Source organism: Asterias amurensis, chromosome 2 (assembly GCF_032118995.1).
Source record: "Asterias amurensis chromosome 2, ASM3211899v1".
NCBI classification, from domain to species: Eukaryota; Metazoa; Echinodermata; class Asteroidea; order Forcipulatida; family Asteriidae; genus Asterias; species Asterias amurensis.
The window spans coordinates 11803654-11828854 of NC_092649.1; the positions used below are offsets into that span (position 1 = coordinate 11803654).

Below are 25201 nucleotides of genomic sequence, written 5' to 3' on the forward strand. Positions count from 1 at the left end.
GATTTTTTTTAAACCCTGAGATAAAATGAGTTAATATGACTAAAATGTCAGCTTGACTTTACTGGATAATAACTAAACTTATTTGACAGCTAGGGGATAAAAGATGCGGAAGATGAAATAAATCCGACCATCAACTGACCTCTTTATAGAATTCTTCCAAGACTCTCTGGATATCTTTGAGTTTGAGGAGGTAATCTTGAGCCTCAGACATCCGATCCTTGGTCTTGAAGCCTTTGACCATCTCCAAGACCTCGTTGAGGCGAAGCTGAAACTTACGCTGTCTGTCAGAGAGCTTGGAAACTGCGATGTCATGCTCCTTCTGAAGTTTTGTCTCACTGAAAGAGCAAGTCAGATGTTTTTTGGTATACATGTAGATATAAAATGTAGAGACTCGACAATTTACTTTAGCCTTAACCTCAAAGGGATGATAAAATATTGCATTAAAAACAAAGTTGTTCAATTTCAATGTGAAACAGGATGGTGATACTTCTCTGCACAAAACAGTTTTCCCAAACTTGCTCAAGTGCTGTGACAGGACTGCTAACTAGAAACGCCCAGAGCCCAAGTCAGGTGCTCTTAATCGCTTAGCCACGGCAATCCATATTTCTCTTCAACCATGTAATTTTCAATACTATTCGTTAAATGATGAATTATTTTTCACTATGCCACATTTCAGATTCCTGTTGTCAATGCAATGTGACTAACAATGCAATTTCTTACAATAAGTCCAGGTAATGGATGTGTATTTTTTCCCCTTTAATTTTCTTCGTCCTATTTAAAAATGGGTGGTTTTTTTTAAGTTTATGTGTGCTTAAATCTAGTATTTTTTTTATAAATGTGCAATGTTTTTCTGTGTACATTTTTAATCTTAAGTGCACTTCTGTAGATTGTTATTAGTTGGGATCTATGGGAAATCAGTGAGTTGTTCTTACTGAATGGATTTCCCAGGATAAACAAGAAATAAATAAATAAATAACTATCAGAAAGAGGATAAAACTGACCTGTTCCTTATAATTGGTACAATCCTATCACTCCATGTGAATGTAGTATCATTTAGCATGAGGTCATCTTTAGGCAGAGTGGCATAGTCCATTAAGAAAAGTAGGTTACTTGCTGCAATCTCAAGCTTGGCCTGAAAGAGAATTGTTAGGCTAGTACATCACTAAATACCATGGATAAAAAAAGAACCTCAAAAGTACAAAAGTTCACTTGATGTTTTACTTTAAGTTTTGAATTTGCATGAGGAGTTCTCAAATGGATAGAAATCCATTGCAGAGTCGAGGCAAGCTGAGGGTGAACTGTCAGATTTGTTCTGAACTTTTAAAGGTCTTAAATGTTTTAAAGGAAACATATTTGTTATTTGGCCGCGCGATAAAGGCCCTCGCCTTTGGCCCTCGCCTATCACACTGCCACGACCCTATCACACTGCCACGACCCTGCCGGTTTTAAACGGCCATTTAAGAACTTGTCGCTACCCTTTTATTCCCTTAATTTAAAAACTTGCAGGGTTGCAGCCATGCTTTAAAGGACCTCACCATCAGCTTGATCCTTTATCACACAGCTACATGTATCACCCTGTTGGTTTTAAAAGGCCATTTATGACCCTGTTACTACTCTTTTATTCCGATATTTAAAAACTTGCAGGGTTGCAGCAATGCGTTAAAGGATCCTCTCTACCCACCTTCAGATGAAGCAACTCCCCTACCCTCAGCCCATCAGTGTAGTCTTGTAGAGCTACCAGCTGATCCGTTGACTGAGACTGTGAAGTTATCTTCCTGACGATGCCGTCGTACTGACTGCAGATCTCACGGTTAAATTTTCGACTCATCGAGAGGATCTTGTTGATCATAATATTGGCTAGGTCTTCAGCTCGAGCAATCAACCACTGAGAATAAACAAAACCATAAGATTATGGAGGTGGGTTTTTTTTGTTGCAAAAAAAGCATCTTTATGATTGCCTTATGTTTTGATAATAAAAATTGGCAGATAATTCTTCATAGGCCTTAAGCATTCAAGAAACCATCTTTAACTCCTTTAGGAGTATGCAGAACCGAAAACTTTTTGTAGTACTTTGTCCTTTCCTGCCTCCCATTGATGTTTGTCCATAGCTTAAGATACAGAAGCATGTTTTGCATCACCCAAGCCTTAATATTGTATAATATTCTACTTAAGGTATCGGTAATGATGTCATTCAAGTTTTCAAAAACATTTGCATATTTTCTTTTCTAAGGAAAGTGTTGCACTTGAATTGAAATTAATTTGAATTGATTTGATAATTCCTTGCTTACACTATTTATGTTGTTACAATCCAGCACAAATACATGCATGGGTACGTAGACAGGTAGCGAGGCTACTTCTCTGGCCATGGCTTTGATGTTCTCAATCTCTCGGACATAGTCTCGGAGATGTTGCTCTTTACTGACAAACTTCTCAACTTTGACGTCAGAGGCGTTAGTCAGGAGGTAGGAGTAGGGTTCGTAAACTGACTTGTATCTAAGGAGAGGATTCAAGAAGATGAAATAGGAGTGGAGTATGATGAAGGAAAATGAGGGTTGCGATAAAAAAAAAAACTAGATCATAAAATTAAGCCTTTTCCTATCAACATTCCCGCCTAATTAAAATTAGCTTATTTGGCAGAGTTTGATTTTTTTTTCAAATGGAGAATTCTAGACTTTCTATAACTTAATTTCTAATGTTGGTCAACGTTATACACAAATGTAACATATGCAACAAGAAATAGTGGTGTCAAAAAGAAAGAAAAAGAGTTATACCAATGGTCCAGCGTGACTTGATAATTCACATTATAATTTATATTATCTCCTCAACTCGGCGTCTAAATTCTCTAGAGTTTCCACCACATCTAAAGCTGAAACTTCTTCATTGTCTTCTCTCCATTGGGTTCTTGGCTAGTATAGTGATTAGGTTTACCTCTCTGAGAGTGCTTGGCGCCACAACCAAAATCAATAGTAATAATAATTATAATAATAATAATAATAATAATAATAATAATAATAATAAAAATAATAAAAATAACGGGAACAATAAGAATAAGAATAAGAATAAGAATAAGAATAAGAATAAGAATAAGAATAAGAATAAGAATAAGAATAAGAATAAGAATAAGAATAAGAATAAGAATAAGAATAAGAATAAGAATAAGAATAAGAATAAGAATAAGAATAAGAATAAGAATAAGAATAAGAATAAGAATAAGAATAAGAATAAGAATAAGAATAAGAATAAGAATAAGAATAAGAATAAGAATAAGAATAAGAATAAGAATAAGAATAAGAATAAGAATAAGAATAAGAATAAGAATAAGAATAAGAATAAGAATAAGAATAAGAATAAGAATAAGAATAAGAATAAGAATAAGAATAAGAATAAGAATAAGAATAAGAATAAGAATAAGAATAAGAATAAGAATAAGAATAAGAATAAGAATAAGAATAAGAATAAGAATAAGAATAAGAATAAGAATAAGAATAAGAATAAGAATAAGAATAAGAATAAGAATAAGAATAAGAATAAGAATAAGAATAAGAATAAGAATAAGAATAAGAATAAGAATAAGAATAAGAATAAGAATAAGAATAACAATAATAATAATAACAATAATAATAATAATAATAATAATAATAATAATGTTTATTTATTAAGCGCTTAATACAGGGTTTTTAAGCGCTGAAAGAATAAATTAAATCTTCATCTCACCTATTCGGTCCGTGGCTATTACTCATCACCACTCTAGCAATCCTCTCCTTAGCCGTCTCAACCAGCTCCTCCTGCTCCTGGACTGAACTGATCTTCTTCCCGATCAGGTCATCCACCTTCTCAAAGAGGCAGGTCTCGACACAAGGCAATCCCTGCGAGCTTCGGACCATGATGTAGACGGCCTCGTGGAAGAGTTTGATGGTCATGTCAAAGGACGGGGTGAATTTGCAGGATATTTGCTCCATGAGTGGACCCTGTGGGAAATTCATTCATCTCGTTCATTCGTTAAAGGTTTATTAAAAATCACATAGCATCCAGAGGCTGAATTGAGTGATACAGTGAAACATTCCACATACAATGTAAAAACTTTAAAACCAAAACAATTTGTAAAAAAGATACATTCAATAAATTACAATAGATGAATTCCAGACTGATTTTGAAAGCAGTTCCTGATCAAGTTTAGTTTTGATCCCAAAATATATATAACAGCTCTCAAATGCTAAAAGTTTGACGGCAAACATTGAATCACTAAACATTACCTAGTCAGTTTCCCTTGTGGTTTATTATTTGTTACCTGAAGTAAAAAGTTGCACCCCCTTAAAGTGATCCCTTGGCTGTCGCTTCTAAGGTTGTATCGTAATTTAGGTACAATCCCTGGCTACACGGCAGTTAACAGTTGAATGGCTTCTGATCGGCACCCCCAAACAAAGGTATTGACAAAATAGGGAGACTGCCATCATAGGGCTAGATAGCTCAGTTGGCAGAGTGTCGACACGTTAATCCAGAGGGGGCTGGTTCAGATCCCGCTCTAGAAATAGTACGAACATTTTATCGAGTACAAGGGGGGTGACCTATATGTACACATGGTGTAGGCTTTTATGGAAATTTCATAAAAAACAATCTGAAATCAGACTAAAGTAGAAGAATATCACGCAGGATAATGACAGCATTGAAGTAAATGTAAACAACTGATTATTCTTTTATATATAACACCCAAGCAGATCATTGCCATTTGATTGGAGGATTGTCCGTCACGTGATAGCAAATAAAAGTACCATTGCACGCTGAGTCACTCACCGTGCTTTTTCGTTCCATCCGAAAAGTACCATTGCACGCTACTTTTCGGATGGAACGAAAAGGCTGAGTAAAAACATCACTGCGTGCACGTGTCTTGGTAACGCAGCAGTGTTACTGCGAGGCGTATTAGTAAAATTACTAGCATTCGGCTTCTACAATTAAAAATTGTAAGCCTACGCTTTTGTTTGTTTTGAAAGTTGTATCTTTCAATCAAAATGACAAAGATCTACTTGGATGTTATATAAAACAAATAATGAATGTTTTTCATTCGTGCAATGGTGCGAATATGTTCATTCGTTGAAAGCTGGAATGTTGAATAGAACCTTCCATCTTTCAACTCATGAACATATTCGCACCATTGCACTCATAAACATTCATTATGTGTATATTACTAATCTTCCTACAAAAAATAGTAAATGGCCCTGTTTGGAACCTAGCATTAAGCCTTCGAGAAAGACTCTGCTAGCATTGATGAAACATCAGGCTATTCACTATTTTCTTTGCATTTATACCTTAGGGCCTTTTGGTTAGTAAGAGGATTGCAACAGCTAATTCTATTTTACTTTACTAATCTCCTGTGAATAGAATCTTCTAGACTTTACCATGAAGATGGTGAACGGCTGAGGCAGTACGGGTAACCTCAGCGATGATGTAACGTACTCTCCTTCATAGTTATTGCCATCGCTGTACATCTCCAGCCATTCACACAGATCAAGAATAGACTTCTTGACTCCATCTCGGAGACAGTTAGACATGAGGGTTGCCACTGAGGAGAAGAAGTGATCCATGTGCTTCATCCTGGTATCCTGAAAAAAGAAAAGAACTGAGATAAAAAAACCTTTCAAAAATCTGTTACTTATTGTATGGACTACTTTATCTATCAAGGACCCATTATATCCTACAATCCTACAATTTATTTTGCCCATAATGGTTTGCCAGACACAATGTATAGATAAAGGGCTAAACAAAATAGGTTGGATTGCCCTCACTTCTGCGGAACATTTGCAGCGAAAACAGAGCTTTGACGACAAATTCACTTTGCAAGAAGCATTCAAAGGTAGTATTAACCAGGCTTTAGTACATGACACTAATACTGATTTAACCTACAATCACATTTACAAATCCTCCTCTTTGAGAACTTTGATGATTATAAATTACCTCGGGAAAAAAAAAATGTCTTCTTGCGTGTTTCTCTCATTGTTCTCATTAAATGAAGCATTTAAAAACAAAATTAATAATTAAATAAATAAATTAATTGTGCTTTGACTGTTTTTACCTCATCAACAGGCATCCATCTCTCTATCTCATCTTGATTGCGTCCAACGATTGCAGTACATTCAGACATCCATTCCTTGTCTAAGATCTCTCGTCCTTTCTTACTGGATGACTCAACGTGGTCAAGGAATGCCTCCATGGTTAACGGCATCACCTTCTTCAGACCAGGGATGTCTATTAGCCTGAAGGTAGAGTACCTAGGAGTGGAGAAAGAAACAAAGTTGCGATTTAAAGATGGATATTAAAATTCCAAATTGTTCTTAAATTAATCATCAACTTGTAACAGACCATTACCAGTTTCAATAATGCAATCATTAAATTCACTGCTTAAATTCCAAAATCACTCGTGAAAAATCACAAGTGGTTTAAAACACAGTTTTATTTGAGGATAAGAGAGCCTCTCCACTATTATGAGGAAACTGCCAATGCAAACAATACTGTTTTTTGCAATCTCAAAACAAAAACCCCAAATGTAATAATCATAATAACTGTCTTTCTAATCGTTGGTGCCTTTATTGTTTCGTTTTTTGTTTGTTTAATTTTGTGTAAAGCGCTGTGGTAACCGGTGTAAAAGCACTCTATAAATGCCCGTTATCAGTATTATTCTTACACGTGAGCTGCTCCTATTTCACTAAAATTTTAATATTTCCACCCAAAGTATCAACACTCATAAAGGCTTCAAGTAGGTATTGTATTTCTTGGATACTTGAAAATGTAAACAAAGATATCTGCAAAAAACAAAAGATGGGACGCAATATAAATCTTACTTAGTTTCCCAGAGATACAGAATACTAGTCATGACGGGGTGTGTGATGTACAGCTGAGTTGCCATGTAACCCCTTGCATCGCGTACCGCCTGTTGCCATGGAAACCACAGCCTGCCCGCAGAGTGAGATATTTTCTCCGGGAGCGGGACGCCGAGTCTGTTTCGTTCCGAGGCGTCCTTCAGGATGTAGTCCATGATGGCCTGTTGGATGCTGCTGGCATGGCAGGACCGCACTTCCTACTCGGCGATTATTAGAAGAAAAAAAAACGGGGAATTGGTGAACGTTATTAACAATCATCATGAAGCTGAAAGTTGCAAATGTTTTTCTAAGCACAGGAGAATCTTGGTTAACAGAAATGGGTTACCAGTCAATTGCAACAAAGTTTATACTCTTGTGACTGGTGCTCTGGTAGCAATATTTTCTGCTTAGCAGCTTTATGAAATATGGTCTAGGTTACCGGAACTGCTAACCACATATTTTGCACTTTGCAGGGTTGTCACTATGCGAATAAACACACACACACAAGCAGAGTATTTCTTGCTTTGATGAGCAAAAGTTCTAAGCAAGCAATATTATGATTTTTGGGGTTGAACAAAGAATTGACTAGAGTGGGATTCTAACCACCGACCTCCGGCACGTTTCGAATCCCACTTAAGTCAATTCTTTGTTCAACCCCAAAAATCATTTAAAAGATTACCCAATCAGTTTCCCTTGTGGTTAATTTTGATACAAGTAATATTATGTTACAGTAATGATTTTTTGCACTATGAAACTGATCAGTTTGATAATTAAGCCAAATGAAGGGGGAAAAAATGATTATTAAATACAGCACCACTTGTGGTTTAAATATTATATACCATACAAAAATAGTTTTTTCAAAAAGTAGACCTACAGCAAGTCATGGAAATTAACAATTTGTCTAATTGTGTTTCCACACAACATACATGTAGCTTATTAGAAATGATGAGTTTTATTAAAATAACTTTAAGCCGTATGAGTTTTAAAAATCTCAACTTGTTACTAAATTTTATTTGTTATAATATTCACACATATTTAACCCCCAAAAAGTTGTTTCTACCTCAGTAACTTCCTTGAGGCAGGTGTTGAGATGTTCTTGTTTGAGGTGCTTTGGGATGAAGCTATGGATGCCCTTAATCCAGTCTTTACTGAGAGGTGCGACCATGAACGGACTGATGGCCTCTTCAATAAGATTGTAATATCTGGTGGTGAAATAAGAAAAAAGAGACACTCTGATGAAACCTTTTAACTGACGATAAAACATACAACACAGTAACTCTTCTTTTGTGGATTTTGAGACACTGCATTGTGAGGTATCAATGTTTTTTGGGTTTATATCTACTTTGCTGTGTAGATTTTGTTTATTTCGTACTTGTCTTACTATTTATGTAACGGCTGCTGAGTAGATTTTGGAAAGTCATGAGACTAATTAGTTCTAAAAAGAACTGTTCTGCTTATTAACTACTACCTTTGCAGAAGGTAGGATGAATTTCACTGCTGAAAAGTGAGTTCTTTATTGGTCTCAACTCTTTTATTATCAACAGTTTCCCTCCTTAATCTCCCCCTCCCCTAACCTGAAGAATTTCATAATCTCATAATTTCCTATGGGAACCTAGCGCAAAATTCCACTGAAGCAGCAGCATGAATTTCAGCTTTGTTGCCTTGTGCACCTCCTGCCTTTCTAGTCTGCATCAATCAATCCTTTTTCTTTTTGTTCCTTTTCTTTTTATGCAATAAGCATGACAACTTTTTATCTACTGATTTTAAGGGGGAACTTCAGTTTGCAATACTGTAGGTCTCATAATTTCAATGCAGTTCCACATACCTTGGAGGAAATACTGTATGTTACAGCGCCACTGAGTGACAGTTATGCGAGCTTAATAAGATCCCACTATTATAATCAACTAATAATAGTATTACAGTACCTGGGTAAGTCTTGCGCTTCAGGTGTGGGGGGTCTGGACAGGCCATGAGTGGATGCAGTGTAAGGTGGGAATACCACTCGTAAGACACTTTGGGTTTCTTCATCATGTTCACGATGTGGGGTTTTGGAAACCTTGTGGCCATTCGTCAGTTTGCTAGATCTCCCTACAAGTAAAAAAGAAACATTGGTGAGATAAAATTGTGTTATTTGACAACAAAAATATGTAATGTAAATTTTGTGAACTATAAAGCAGTAATCTACATTTTTAAAATTCATGCTTTTATTTTCTGTATTTTTGTAACATGTATGTTTTTTGTTGGAGGGGTCTGGGAGGGCACATCGCTTTGATGACAGATTTTAAAAACTTTTGCCTTACCCTGGACGGCCCCTGCCAACAAAGAATTATGTCCAAAGATTGAAAATAAAATAAATAATAATTTTCTGGTCATTTTGGTCTTGCTGTAAATTACTGTACATGCCTTTGAATTGCATTATACCACAATTTAGAACAGGGTTGTGAACTACCACACTAAAAAGTAAATACTAGTTTCAATCTGAAAAGGTCACTGATTATAAAGTTCATACCTGTAGAAATATTTCCCTCTAAAATACTGTCAAAACAAAAACCACTGTTTCTGGTTTAAAATGCATGCTATCGAAATAAAGCCCAAAACTGAAAGTGCACAATAACCCTGACAATATATTAAGCATTTCTCATAGTTTGCAAACAAAAATAACCACCAAAATCAAGGAAAACTCACAGCTTGGTTGGAAGGTGTGTTCAATGAAAACTATATACAGGTATTAATTTACTCTTCCAAAACACAATGAGGTACTTTCCCTTTCAATAGATGTTACCTGGCACCCACAAAAGGAACTGGACTCTATATTAATTGCCAAATGGCTGGACGTTTATTTAGTTAAATACATACAGTGTGTCATGCAAATTGTACACAATTGGCAATTAGTTTTTCATTAAATGTCAGTCTTGACTGAAAGGGCTCATACTTCAAGAGAATCTTGAAAACCACAAGTTCCATAAGACTTAAGCCAAATAAATGAAACATATCAGTTGATCATCCTCGTTTAAACAAAAAAGTTGGATGAGGGCCTTTTTATTTTGTGAAAACTATCTTTTTCAACTGGGAAAGAGCAAGACTAAAATATTGCAGGCCCGTGGAACTTAGAAATCTGAAACTAAATGATGCCAAGATAAAGCAAAATCACATGGAAAATTTAGCCTTTTTGGTTACACTAAGCCAAAGAAGAAAAAACATGATGGGGCTTAAAAGAAGCTGAGGGGCAGGGTTGATCAAGCGATGTTTTTTTTTCTCTTGGCCTAAAGAACTTTCTCCTTTGTACATCTGCTGATTTTTAGGAGGAGGTTTGGAATTAAGTATAAACTACTCGAGTAGAAATTTAAGGTGAATCTTCAGGGGTCGATTTCACAAAGAGTTTGACTAGTACTAGGATATATTTAACACTTCAGGCTAGTCCTAAATTAGGCAATTAGGGCGAGTAACTCGTCTTAACTCGAGACATGACTAGTCTTAACTCTTTGTGAGTTTAGTTTTGGGATTAATCGCCCAATAATAGATTTACTGGCAAGTGATCCAATAGGTATTTCAAGTGCTGTGGAAATTCAGAAAGCCATAATTACCATTTAGCTGTGCCGGCTTGATTTGGATTGGTGGTATGACTTGAGGGACCGGGCCCAGACTTGATGGCGGTGTACCCTGTATTTCATTCAGGCTGCCCCTTCCACTGTCAAATGGGGCGCTGACTAAACGGTCTGGTCCAGATAATGAGGAGTCATCCCTCCCATTTAATGGTACGCTCCTATCAATGCTTGTGACAGAGTGACGCGGGCTGGAAGGTGGGGTTGCACCATTAATGGGAGGGAGGGGATGAGTTGTGGAGATTGGAGACTGAGTTGTTCTCGCACTTGCCGGGCGTGGACTTCGTGGGTCACTTTTTCTTTGCCTTGGCGACTCTCTTGGGCTGCTGTTGTGTGATTGAAAAACATAATATTTTAGATTTGAAAGAGTATAGAATGGTTTAAAGTTGTTCATGCAGTACTAAAATCCATCAGGCTATAAATCGATTAGGTATTTGGATGAGTGTTATATTTCTAGAAAGTTTAATTGTTAATGTAGTCTCCAGTATCGCAACACTAAATACTGTACACCACAAGAATCAATGGAGAAGAGATAGCGTCACAAAAACATTTGATCACTGCCCTCTACTGATGGCTATCTCAAAAAACAGCGTCACCAATCAAGGCAACCAATTGGCTGAAAGTTTGCGCATTGTGTACAAACACGCTTGTTTCCATTGTTCGACCCTCACGATGGCAGCCAATGCAAGGATATCTGTACCACACATAATCAATATTTTTACTTTCTCTCCAAACACAACCAAAAGTTTTTTCTTTGCCCAAACAAACCAAACCGCTCCCTTCTTAATGAAATAGTTCCCTTTGCACTTTCTAAGGTGTCGCTTATAATAGTTGGACAAACATTTGATGTGATGGCTGGTGCAGAAATAACAATGGCAGGGTGTTGGTAGAGGCTTCTTTAAGGACCCTCGAGACCCCTCTCTCTGGGGTAAATTTAGTAACCCCTTGGGCCGGATGCCTGACAAAGTATACTCAACTGATAATAGACACTTAGGTGTTTCTTTGTTAAACACCGATTGGAATATAACTGTTCAGTTATAAGGTGAATGGTAAAGGACCAGCCGTCGGTTTCACAAAGAGTTAGGACTCGTCTTATCTTGAGTTAGGACGAGTAACTCGTCTTAACTTAGGATTAATCTTAAGGTCCGCATGCTACAGTACAGGCTTGGGACTCGTCCTAAGTCCTAAGATTAGTCTTAAGTTAGGAAGAGTTTTGGGTAGGTCAACAATTGTTGGTCAACAATTGTTGTGCCCGTTTTTTCTGTAAAACTTAAACTTTAATACATGATAAACCTCCTTAGCTAGGGACCACAACAACTACCATTCAAACTCATGCATCAGGCAGTGAGTCAACATCCTAACCATAAAGTGCCCCCCTCCCAATTTATCAATGTTGGCTGTCAATAGCAATACTGAATCTGTTGAACTTCAACTTATTCAAAACACTTAAGTGCATGGAATTTTTTCGATTTCATTTGATTTGTAAAGTCTTTCTCATTTAGCCTTTGAGAAAAACTCTGCTAGGGTTGAAACGTCAGGCCATCAACAATCTTTTTGCATTTATACCATAGGTCCTTTTGGTTGGTATGCAGTTTGTCACAGCTAAATCTATTTTCTCATTTAATCAGATTTGATAAGACTCTATGGCCGCGTCCTACTTGGTGGCTGTGGCTGTTGCTGTTGCTAAGAGTGGTACTAAAGACATGTTGACATGGTGATCCAGCTGTAGCCGTAGCCGCAACTGGACACAGTCTGCCTGGCATTTTGCAAGGAACAAGATCCACTAAACCTATCCCAAGGGTAAACATCAGGTTGGTCATCCAAGTGACAAAAGAGATAATGTGTGTTTTGACAATCCAGCCGATCCCTCTATGGCCTGAACACGTACATTCAATATTGACTGAGCTAGGACAATTATGTAATCTCTGGTCTTGCAATGAACCCCTTGAGCAGTCTTAAGAAGGGGGATGGTTTGACTGCTTGAGCACTAAGTACACACACAAACAGAGTTATAAATAGAGAATGATCAGGGCTGTCACGTTCTATCATAGATCAATGGTCCTTGCTCATTTGGTCCTAACATGGAGGAAGGAAATTGTCCTACCATAGCAAATCTTGTCTTTGCTCTATGGTCCTGCAATACCTTAACTTTGTTTCTTTGAGGGCCTTTTAAAGAAAACTTCCATCCACCCACCTCCCCGAAACAAAAATAACCGAATGAAACCAGATTTAATCCCTGCTATATTTGCTTCATAATTCTTTTTTTACTTTTGTGTTTTTCATCTGCTAAATAAAATTGAACGGTAGAAATATCAAAGGCTCATACAATTCTATTACTAATGTCATATACAGTCTCTGTAAACACCTACTGCAACTTCCCTCCCCCAAAAATAAAGTTAACGTTTAATCCTTTGTAATCAAATGCACATGTTTAATTTTTGTAAAGCATGCATACAAAATATATATGATGTATGTCACCGCTGGACAATTGATTTTGAAATTACATTGGCAACTACAAATAAAGAGGCTGTATATACACTTTCCTGCAAGAATAAAAATTGTTTTCTGTAAACTTGCTGTACATGTACGTCCTAGAGGGGGTTCTAGAACAATATTGCCCAGGGTCCTAAACCCAATAAGCCAATTACAAAGGTCCACTCTGTTAGAATAATATTGACAGTTGCTATTTGATTGACCACCAGTAACTACCCGCTGTGGCGTGAGCACACAGATCAATAGATGAGGTTTGACCGTTATGTTGACTTCATAGCTTGGGCTAGTTCTGTGGTGCCGAAAAGTAATCACTGAACAAAACATTGAACCATAGAGAAAGGACAAACGTCAAGAAAAATATCTTAATTTTCCCCAGTGCATGTGAAATACCAGGAAGTTTTTTGTCAAAGACTGTTTATTACACTTTTGTGTGGAAACACATGTAGGGAACAAGCAGTTTTAAATTGACACTGAAGAATGAACTATTTTAACCCCTTTTTAGAGAAGTTATAAAAAAATTGCTCAAGTGTTTTTCTGTAATGGCTGTATAGGAAGGGTTGAAAATGGTTGATTTTTGTATGGCCGATTTTTTTAACCACAGTTGTAACTAAGGCTCCGCCTTGGGTTCAATCAGTATTTTTGAAAAAATTTACTCTTTCACTACGGGACTTCAAACAGAATGACAGTGCCTAAGACCATAGACAGAGCCAAAGCATGAGCCTAATGGTTTCAGAATTGGCCTATTTTCTGTGGTTCACCTTTAGAAGTTTAAATTCAGTGATATAAGTATCAGCATGGAGTAAGGAAACAGGGTGCCTAATGCTAATACATAACTCCTGGGGAACTTTTAGTCTATTCGAACTCCTTGAATGTTCGGTCTACATGTATACGAACAATAATCTTACTCTTTCGATCTCTTCCACGATGTTATTGTGTAAATCCAAAACAGGTACTATTTGACTTGTACTCATAAATATCACTTTTGAATTTTACACATTTCAATGAAAACCATCAAAATTCTGTGCTTTTCTACACAAGATGAACCCCAGCCTGCAGCCAAGGTCAAAGTTGTCTGGCCTGACTAGGTCAACCCTACTCCCACTAGAGAACTCCAGGGAGTCAGGGAACTAAGGAAAATACCTGGAGGCAGGCTAAAGCAGTCACATTCTTGGAGTTTACTCAGGTGCAGTTTGAGGTGAAAAGGCAAACACTTCAACTATTTCAAGACATGTTGCTGCATAAGATATAACTTTAAGGGTTGTCCTCTGTGGTGAAATGGTGTACTCATTACCATTTAGGCCTATCGCTCCATGCAAAAAATAACAACTGTAGTCATATCTCCCACATCCCAAACACCCACTGGGCTTTGCTCAAGTTGGGTTACCCATTCTTACACTGCAACATTTCCAGAAATAAAAGATTATAAAGGCCCCTGTTTTACACTACTGTATACGTTTTACTATGAATTTATGAAAATATTTTCAGATTGTTTTATCTGCAGATCGAGGAGAGTTTCTGTTTGAAGGAAATAATGCGAGAGGAACAAACTATTGAAAACTAAAGTAACCAACAATATATCTGCATGGGGGAAATAAAAACAGTATAGAAAAGTAGGTATACTTCTGGTACATCCTGAATATATTATCCCCACTGGTTGGTTTTTCTCAGTTGGCATTTTGAGCATCAGTTGGCAATATTGAGCACTAAATAAAGTATAACGAGGGCATCCAGACTAAAAGAAATTCACTTTGCCGACCAAATATTATTATTTTTCTTAAGCACACGTTTTTGCAAAGAAAGTTTTTGTCGCTTCGAACAATATTAAATAAGTGTGGGGTTCTGTGCTAGGCACGTTAGGCTTTCATGAAAAACTTAAGTACATGTAGCAGCGGGCGTATGCATAAACTGTCTTCCATACGACCCCTGATTTCATCTCTGAGAGGGCAAGGCCTTTTTTATTTTGCAAAGAGAACTTCGACTTGAAAATCGTAAATTCTAATGGGAAACGAGCACCAAGGCCAAAGCAGAGAGCCAACAGAGCCCTGTTGCTTCATGGTCGGATGTTGTTTGCTAAAAATTGCTTTCAGTTTTGAAAAAAAGAAACTGCTGCTAAAAAATCAAATAAAAATTAAAAAAAACTAGACATAATTGCAGAGCTGTTTCGTTAATAAAATTTTCAAATTGTCCCTCTCAATTTGAAATTCTCTTTGCATCAAAGCAGTTATGACAGTCCAGCCTATTTAAAAAAATAATTTGGCTTATACCAAGTTCAGATAGCAATTTATGAATTGAAGGTGCAAAAATTTAAAAAATCATAAAAAATTATGTGATGACGTCATCATGACGTCGTTTCACAATTCACAAGAACTTGTCAATATCCAACAACCTACCAAGTTTCAACATAATCGCATAATTACTTCGGGAGTTATATTAGTTCAAAAAGTGCACCTTTAAGGCCGCGTCACGTGACCCCCAATGACGTCATTGATCTGAAACTTCACACATATGATGGCTGCCTGACAGTTAACGTGTGTGTAAAATTTGAAGTGATTACAAAAAACTTCACCACACACATCTTCAAAAAGTTCATTTTGACGAATTTTCAACCTGCCGCTAGAGGCCGCTGTTGCATTTTGTGACGTCATTGGTATTTTTTTTGAACTGCCCACCCTTGCCAGGCACTAACATCGGTAAAAGCAACTTCATGTCTTTTGCCAATTTTGAATTAGAGGGCCACTTCCGGTTTCGACCGGAAGTAGAGGTCATGGGAGGTCACGCACACGAAACAAAATGAAGACCTAATTTATCCCTACCCAATCCCGCAAACAGAAACCTACGGTCTCTTGTGGCTGATTTGTTATAAATTTTCAAACATTTAAAACACAACACCTTTAAGATGTCGTCACGTGACTTGTGATGATGTCATAATGACATCCTTGTTTTGCAATGATCATTGCCCCAATACCTTTCATCCCTGAAAGTTTCATTGCAATTGCTCTTTGGGAACCTTGCAAATCAGCACTTATATGAAATTTTTCTGAAGATGACAAATAAAAAAAAAAATAATAATAAAAAAAACTTTAACAAAAACAAGAGCTGTTTCGCTGCGCTTCGCTACGAAACAGCTAAAAAAAAACCTAACTACCCCAGACTACACTACCTCTTCCTTGGTGAGTCTCCACTGGTTCTGACATTTCTCTCTGCGGTCACACCATCTAGGAATATTGACATGCCATGTTGAGTGGATGTCGCTCTACGCTGGGGTGACACACGGCGATAATCACTTGAATGTCTTCGTTCTAAACAAATAAAAAATAGTTTTCAAAGTTCTTAAGAAAGTATCATTGGTTTTTTCTATACGTGTATGGTTACAAAAATCAGCAAAACTTGCACACATCTGAGATCTAGTAAATTTGTCGATGTTCAACCCCAAATTATTTACAATTGAGCCAGTTAGTTTCCCTTGTGGTTTACTACTTGATATTTTAAATAAGAAAGTTGCATCCCCTTGATAAGGTGAACCCTCTAGTTTTATGGCTTTGCTTACCGCGGAATTCTGCGATTTACTGCATATATAGAATCATTCATTAAAGGAACACGTTGCCTTGGATCGGTCGAGTTGGCCTTTGAAAAGCGTTTGTAACCATTTGTAATAAAATGCATATAGTTAGAAAGATGTTTTAAAAGTAAAATACAATGATCCATACACATTTGCCTCAAAATTGCATAGTTTTCCTTTTAGTTTGCGAACTAACACGGTCGGCCATTTATGGAAGTCAAAAATTTGACTCCCATAAATGGCCGACCAAGTTTGTCGACGAGGTAAAAGGAAAACCACGCAATTTTGAGTGATACATGTGTGGATCATTATATTCTACTTTTAAAATATCTTTCTAATCATATGCATTTTATAATAAACGGTTACAAACGCTTTTCAAAGACCAACTCGACCGATCCAAGGCAACGTGTTCCTTTATACGCCATTGAGTCCATTATCACTTTTTTTTTTTTAACTAGATACAAAAGGGAATTTTCGGTTGGTAAGCTTATTTTTGTCTTCTTTTAAAAGCAATTTGAAAGTAAGCTTGGGCGATATCGATTTATTTTATTCACGATATATCGCCGACAATATATCGTGATATTCGATATAATCGCGATTAATGAAATTTGACATCATCAGTCTTAAAACTCCAAGTGAAAGTTGTAGAAGAGACAGTCCTAGCATAAGAGAGGTGTTCTAATGACCTATTATTCTGGTTTTACTCCAAACCTATGGGGTGCAAGATGTCTCAGCTAGCAAATACATCGCGATATTTAATCGATATATCGATATATCGCGATATATCACGATATATCGTGATATATCGATATTTCGATTAAAACCAAATCCATCCGATATCGAAATCGTGTCCAAATTAATATCGCGATATTCGATAATATCGTGATATCGCCCATAAGCTTATTTGAAAGTGTTCCCGACAGTGTTCCTGGGTACCTGGGTATCTGCATCTTGCTGAGGAAAGCTACTACAATTATCAGTTTCTACTATGTATGCCTTGTTATTGTGGGTATTCATAGTATGTTCAGAAACAAACTATGACCCCACCTTACAGACCCCTGTTGTTAGCATTTAACCTACCACTATATCAGACATTTTAGATTCCTGCTGCTTTGATCCAAAGATCAAAAATTCACTCTTGCAATCATTAATTTAAAATTGTCTTAAAGCTTACCATGTTTTCTTGTGACCTCATAAATGATGGATGTAGTGAGGTTCCTTGCTGATGGGGTGTAGTTATTAGCAATGGAATCACTGACATTACGGCTATGCTTCTGCTCTTTGGTTGGCACTGCCTGGGTGAAAGCCCCTGGTTGGACTATCTTAGGCTTCTCACTGAATGCCGGCTGGAAAACAAAAATGCATCAAATGTGGAGTTAAAGAAACTGGGTGAGGGGATTTAAAGCCATTATACACTTTCGGTAAACAATATTGTCCATGTCCCACACTTCGGTATCACAACTTATATATAAAATAACAAACCTGTGAAAATTTAGGCTCAATCTTTATCGGAGTCGGGAGAAAATAACGGGAAAACCCACTCCTGTTTTCGTGCGTTTCGCCATGTCATGACATGTGTTTTTAATAAATCCGTAATTCTCGCTATCGAGAATCGATATTGTTTTAATGTTTTCTCACAAAGTAAAGCATTTCATGGAACAATATTTCAAGAGAAGTCTTTCACCATTACCTTCTGTAAACCCTGTAAATTATTTGTAAATCTGTGAACCTTTTTTTTTTTTCTGTACTGAAAGTGTATAGGCCTATTGGCTTTAATAGATTGAAATTTGCATCGGGATAAAGAATATTAATTTCTTGTTTCACACATACACACTGATGTGTGTTAGCACTGTATACTCGGTACTTTCCCAGAGCTCTGTGAAAAAAATTTCACGTAGGCATATAACTCAGGTGGGATTCAAACCCACGACCTTTGCAATTCTAGTTCACTTTCTTACCAACTGGACCAACAAGATTGCCCAGTAGCTAGAGGCAGTTCGAATTCTATTTTTTAGCAGCGTGTACCGCAACGATTTAATACATGGAAATTTGCATGGACGAGGTGAATAAAACCGACTGCTCATTGCAAGAAACTTTCCTGTCATTACCATAGACGGAGATTCACAATCTTTTAATTTATTGAACGGCTCTTGAACTATGAAATATCCTGACTGTAAATTATTTATTTTATAATCTTCACCAAAAATTACTTTGATTTTAGACATATGGAGTCAGCAGAAGTACCTGTATAACACACATTGTGATTGATAAGAACAAACATATTGGCATATTATAGAAGCATATATTGACACTAGCAAGTGATGCATTGTTTTTAAAAGCAAAGTTTAAAAAATCTACTCCAACGAATGGCAAAAGTCATAGATTCAAATCTCATCCGAGTAATATGCCAGTGGATTTTGCTATACACACATCGATGTATGGGTAAAATAAACTAATATTCTTTATCCCTTGTATCCCTGGTTGCACTTCTACAGTACACAACCTGTTCATTCCAACATCAAACCCAGCATTCCACTCCTTATTTATAAAATATTTCGTTTTGCAGAAGGTTCATCTCTGCATATCTCCTTTCAAATAAAACAAACACAAATTTGCGACAATAAAATAAAACCAATCCAAGAAATACATCTCTCTAAGCCCCAGCCATCACAAAGCGTCTCTGTAGCCATAACAATACATGATTGATAGGCAATGTCACACTACAGGCATTAATGGTATCCGTTCTAACGCTTCTTCTCATGACGCAGGGTAAACGCTTCCTCCTCCTAGCCATACGGACCATTTCCTGGCTTTACAATTCGCTCTCAGCTGGCTGTATTCTGTCTTGGTGTGTCTGTCCAGGCAATTTTATAACATTTCTTTTGCTTTTGTGGCAATCGAGTGGAAAATGAAATGCGATTTGCATTTTTTTATTTTTTTATTTTTTTTATTATTATTATTCATTCGTCCAATACAAACAAACCAAAGTTACAATAGCACTAAGCAAAAAAATTTGTTTATATTCCCAAAATGGCTTTTCTGAATTTGAAGACTTGTATTATTTAAACACACAAAAAATGCATTTTTTGTTTTTCAATTGTTTTGACCTTTGAACAGGTTATTTTAAAATCTGTGTTTTTACAGATTTAAAATATATTTGCTTTAAATTCTCAAAATGTGTGTTTAAGTATGTTTGTACCATAAAGACAAAACATTTGTTGGTTAAAAGGCAATTTAAACAATTACCATGGTGACCCATGATGTAAATTTACAATTAACTTGGGTTAAATATTAGCCTAAATCATTTTGCTTTAAACGGCACAAGTACTATTTATATTCCTTTTTTACCCCAGAAAGTCCCTTTCTGAAATTCACATAATTATGCTAAACATAAATGCAAGATCCAGCATACATCATCTGACATCCATATATGCACACTTAATAATTCAAACAACTCAACCATGATGCTGGAAGCCCAGGTATGAAATTGAAAGAAAAACTACCAAGCTTGCAAAGCAAGTAGGAAAATAAATGTTCACCCCTCACACAAAATAATTGTAATAACACGTCCATGTAGTATACAGTTACTGTTTTCTTTTCTATAGACAACACACATGAGCTATTTCTAAAGATCCTTACTGTACAATCCCAGGGAGTTTAAAGTCCAAAGCAAAATCTTGTGATACACAGTCACAATTTTACACAAACGAAACGTAATGCAATACTATGGTCAGCTATCTCTTTACACCGTGTTAAAATCTACTTGTTATAATTTTCTGATCCATTTTTTTATCTCCATATTTCATGTAGTGTAAGCCCCTTTGTCAACTTTAGTATTTAGGCTTTTACAGATATCTATTTTAAAAATGTAAATTTGCAAACTTACATAATGTATGTTATGTCTGTATCATGTCTCACAGTATCATGTTTCACATTTGACCGTTTTGATAACATTTACAAAACCTAACATTTACAAAACCGTCTTTAAAGACACTGGACACTATTGGTAAATGTCAAAGACCAGTCTTCTCACTTGCTGTATCTCAACATATGCATAACATAACAAACCTGTGAAAATTTGAGCTCAATCGGTCATCAAAATTGGGTGATAATAATGAAAGAAAAAACACCCTTTTCACACAAAGTTGTGTGCTTTCATCCAGATGCTGGATTTCAAGACTAAGGTCTTGAAATCAAATTCGATGAAAATTACTTCTTTCTCGAAAACTACATCACTTCAGAGGGAGCTGTTTCTCACAATGTTTTATATTATTAACCTCTCCCCATTACTTCATTACCATTCTACATCCATGTCGTTACCAAGAAAGGTTTTGTGCAAATAATTATTTTGAGAAAGTACCAATAGTGTCCACTGCCTTTAAACACGTAAAACGCTTCCACAAATCAGAACAATTGGTTTTTGAATACTTTGACTTATGTTGGAACACTTCTTTAACACTTGAATCCTGCCGCAATTATGTTCATTCAAATGACTGTCTGCATCAAGTGGACAATTCCTGAGAGCAAACTACCAGTTCCTATCAAACGATTATTTGTTACAATAATAAACTGCACTTATATCAAGCGCCTCACACAAATGTCCCAAAGAGCCTGACCAATAACTCTGGCCCTTGGATCTATAATCCCGGCCAAAATGCTTGGGCCACCCATTCCTAACGTTATATACACAACAATTCCATGTGCACTTCCCATTCCCCCCCCCCCCCCCCCCCCGGCTCAATGTTGACTGTAACTCAGAACACAATCTGCAATTGGAACCAACATTGAAAGGGGGCAGGGGGGCCCAACGAGATATGGCCGGGATTGTAGCTCAAAGGAGGCAGGCATATTGAAATGATGGCATGGCCACTTTTTGATAACCCATGGAGTAATCCCCTCAGTGCTAAAGATAATAGTAGATCAAAGACCATGACTTATTTTGTTTGGAATTTATTTTTATGTTTCATTTTTTACCAGAGATCCAAGTCTGAAATTTGCTCATCTCGCTACATGTAATCTCAATCAAGACCAAGCATAAAACCAGACAACTTAAAAAACAAAGGGGGGAAAAAAGAGTTAAAAGTCCGGTTCATACTTCCTCCAAATGCGAATGCGATACAAATTTTGACATCACAAACTCACATAAAATTAATTTGCAACAGTTGAGCTATGTTCAACTCCTGCAAAACATTTGCTGCGAAAACAATCAAATGCTGTCAAAATCCGCTTTCCACTCACATTCATGGGAAAGATTAACCAAACTTTACAGTCAACATTAGGCAAAGACAAATTTGTATAATTTACTAGGAAATAATACAGACATAAATACCACAAAGGTCAAAAGCTCAAGATAAGGTGATAACTTACCCTTATGAAAACTGTATTTTAAATACAAAGTTAAAAATAAATTGCTAGGTTCATTGTATACTACTGTACTTACATGTACTCCTGGTTATTTAAATAAATAACCAAGAGTAAGTACAATAAATATATACAATATTGTATTTACTTTTGGTTTTCAGATGTGTCAGGAAAAACCCTTCATATTTTTGACAGATCTTGACTCTCATTTGGGACTGACCAACTTTCCTCTCTATAACAGAATGTTGTAATATCAAGCAAACAAAGAAACATGCCGAGGTAGAAAACGAGATCCAAGACTTCAGAACATACTCTGTATTAAGCAGAACCTCTTTAACAGTGCTCTTTGAAGCAAGAGCAGACTGTACTGTGTTTTATTTTCAAAATGCAGTTAAATAATAATTAGGTCCAATGTACAATTGTGTGTACTTTTTGATAACCAGGTGTTTTTCTGGAGAACAATGTCATATATTTTTGTCTTGTACATGTTCTAAAACACTTGAGAGCCTAAACAAACCACTGGTACTTGACACAAAAGGGAGCCTCCTTCATTCACAAAAAACATACACAAGCTCAAAACTAGATTTATGTGGTCATCAAGTAGGGCCCTACATATAAGAAGAGCTTTCAAATAAGATTTAACAGCAGCAGGGCCTGTCCACATTTTCTTAAGACATCCCACCAAACTGATCTCAGTGTTTCCAATGTTCTCGTTGCGAGAACAATAGCAAAAGGACCAGTGAGTGGGATGCCTGCTAACGTCTCAAAAGTTTCCTGATTGGCCATTTAGAGAGAATTTCAAATTCTATCCATTGATGTCTAAACTGGAATTTACCAAGCAAGGTATGGAGTTTCATTTTAAAAGGGGAAAAGCCATTTCCATTTTGCCAAAGTGCACTTCCATCGTAAAACTACGAGATCATTTATGAAGGGAGGGCACCAAGGCTATGCCAAATCTGCAGCAACAGATAGCAGCCTGCACGGCCTTCATGTTATTCCAGGCCTGCTCCATGTTATTCCAGGCCTGCCCAGAAGACAGTTATGAAAGGCTAAATCATACTTTTACAAGCAAAGATAGCCAAATTGAGCTAATTGACGATTGAGTAATTACCTGAGGTGCACTGAGTGGAGGCAGGTGAGATATGAAGTCAGGTCGATACAGAACCTCAAACTCATTGGGCTGGCAGATCTGGTGACGAACACCCTGATATAAAAAATAGGAAAATAACAGGTTACCATCAAGTAAGATTATGAGATTTAAAAAGAGCCAGCAGGTTGAAACCATCCAGGAATTGTAAGTGTTTATCAAAGTTGACGACATTCTTCAAATACTGGTGGTGGTGGTTGGGGGGGGGGGGGGTCTGCTGGATTTTTCTTTAAGTGGCACTGACTATAAAACGTTAACAAATTGCACTGGCAACATTTCAATAATTCTCTGATGGGGTATTTTTTGTGGAATTTCTTATGGATAACTATTATATGGAGCAAATTGAACCAGTGAGATTCTATTGACTGATGAACTACTAATATCGTTTTAAATGTCACTGCTGGGACAGGAAAAAAATGTGCTGCGGCAAAAATTTACAAATTCTTTGATTCAAAATTATTAATAATAATAATAATATTAAACATTTATATAGCACTCTACGGAGAACAGAGCGCTTTACATGAGACTATGACAACAAAACAAAAGAAAAACAAACAAACTAGGATGGGTGGGGAAAAAGAAATGTCTTGAGGAGGCTTTTGAATACAGGCAACGAGATCGCCTCTCTCAGACCCGCGGGGAGCTCATTCCATAGGCGAGGGGCAGCTATGGAGAATGAGCTATCCCCAGCTTTTCTGGTTGATTTTGTTTGAACTCTGATCAATAGTTATAAATAACAGTCTTGATGACTTAACAAATTCTTTAATTGGTATATATGCAATCAAACAGTAATTAGTATTGGCTGATTAATGATTGACTTCATCACACTATATTGGTTCAGGGTAGTCTAATTAACAAATCAGAAGCCTGGCAAATTACACTGAGGGCAATTATTAACATCGCTTTGTATAAAATCAATCGGTCAACACAATGTTGCTCACACTGTGTGCCACAAAAAAAACATGCAGTGTGTTGAATGTAATCGGTTTGGACCAAGGTTCTAGTTAAAAGACTGGACTGGTAATTATCAACTACAAAAACTAATTAGTTTCAATGTGATAGCTCACTCATTAACTTAGTTCATACCAGCATAATGCAGTATACATTTCCACTGTAATTGTCAAAAATAGCATTTTAGAGGCGAAGTATACCTTAGTTTTTTTTAACCATTCGGTTGTTTTAATTTAAAACTAACCTTTGACAATTAAATTTTAAAAAGTGGTAGCGTTTTTGCGACTTCACCAAAAAACCTGAGCAAATATGTTTACAATGGGAAGAATAATCCCTCGTAGGAATACAATATGCTTCTCACATCACATTCAAATTATTTAAAAGTGAATTGTTTCTCAAAATGCTTTATTTATACTATCGAAAGTTGCTGTAGGCTTCGAACCCAAAGTTGTAAACTATTACCATTAATTTTAAGAGTGGAATTTTTTCCTGGCAGGGCTGAGCATTGCATAATAATAATAACCATCCTAACTAGTAGCTGAGAAGCTGAGTTGCGGAGAACGCAGCTACAAAGTGTTCAAGAAGCTGGCATGCCATGGGCAACCAGCCACATCAACACATGACCACAACACAGCCAGAGAGCAAAAGTGTCAGATTTTTCAATAGGAAGGAAAACTGGAGAGCACAAAGAAAAACTATTGTGGCATATGAAAGAACCAATAGCGCTTCATCACGCATTGGTGTAGGCCAAAAACTAATACCATATAATTTAATTTGTTCCTTAAAACAATGTACAACTCACTGCTTTCTCAGTCCTCTGCAGGGGGGGGGGGGGTGGAATCCACAGAATTTATTTTAAGTATGGAAACAGGGGACATTTATATTAAAAATTAAAACCTGTCAAACCATAACTGTTAATTTTTGACACCCTGTCTGAAAAACTTAATTCAAGCAGCCGTCATGAGTGAAACATATCCAATGCGATCATTACATAGTACCTGTTAATCCATGTACAAATGACCATCTGTGGGTGCACTTCAATTTTACAAGCGCTGAATCATTCAAGAACTTGTGCAAACAGAAACTATGGGGATGAGTGTCGGCCATGAGTATTTTTGCGTGATGAACGAGAGTTTGATGGGCGAGGGTTTGGGTCTGGAGTGTAATAGATTCAACAAAAATATCCAAAATAGTCAGCTGTAATTGAAAATTTAGGTACTTCAAAATGTGTGAAGTC

General features: G+C 36.6%; 1 protein-coding gene across 1 annotated transcript in view; it reads right to left on the reverse strand.

Annotated features, from left to right (window-relative positions):
* The window catches only part of LOC139934047 (dynein axonemal heavy chain 3-like), a 109994-nt gene that overhangs the window by 75897 nt on the left and 8896 nt on the right, over nucleotides 1-25201 (reverse strand). Inside the window, exons 2-15 of the mRNA XM_071928329.1 lie at nucleotides 22978-23070; nucleotides 17680-17851; nucleotides 16107-16245; nucleotides 10436-10779; nucleotides 8777-8939; nucleotides 7912-8053; nucleotides 6834-7069; nucleotides 6068-6263; nucleotides 5394-5597; nucleotides 3715-3968; nucleotides 2289-2493; nucleotides 1682-1885; nucleotides 1002-1132; nucleotides 140-335 (exon numbers count right to left, since the gene is read on the reverse strand). Coding sequence (XP_071784430.1) covers nucleotides 140-335; nucleotides 1002-1132; nucleotides 1682-1885; nucleotides 2289-2493; nucleotides 3715-3968; nucleotides 5394-5597; nucleotides 6068-6263; nucleotides 6834-7069; nucleotides 7912-8053; nucleotides 8777-8939; nucleotides 10436-10779; nucleotides 16107-16245; nucleotides 17680-17851; nucleotides 22978-23070 — 2679 coding nt within the window. The remainder of the gene's footprint in view (nucleotides 1-139; nucleotides 336-1001; nucleotides 1133-1681; nucleotides 1886-2288; nucleotides 2494-3714; nucleotides 3969-5393; nucleotides 5598-6067; nucleotides 6264-6833; nucleotides 7070-7911; nucleotides 8054-8776; nucleotides 8940-10435; nucleotides 10780-16106; nucleotides 16246-17679; nucleotides 17852-22977; nucleotides 23071-25201) is intronic.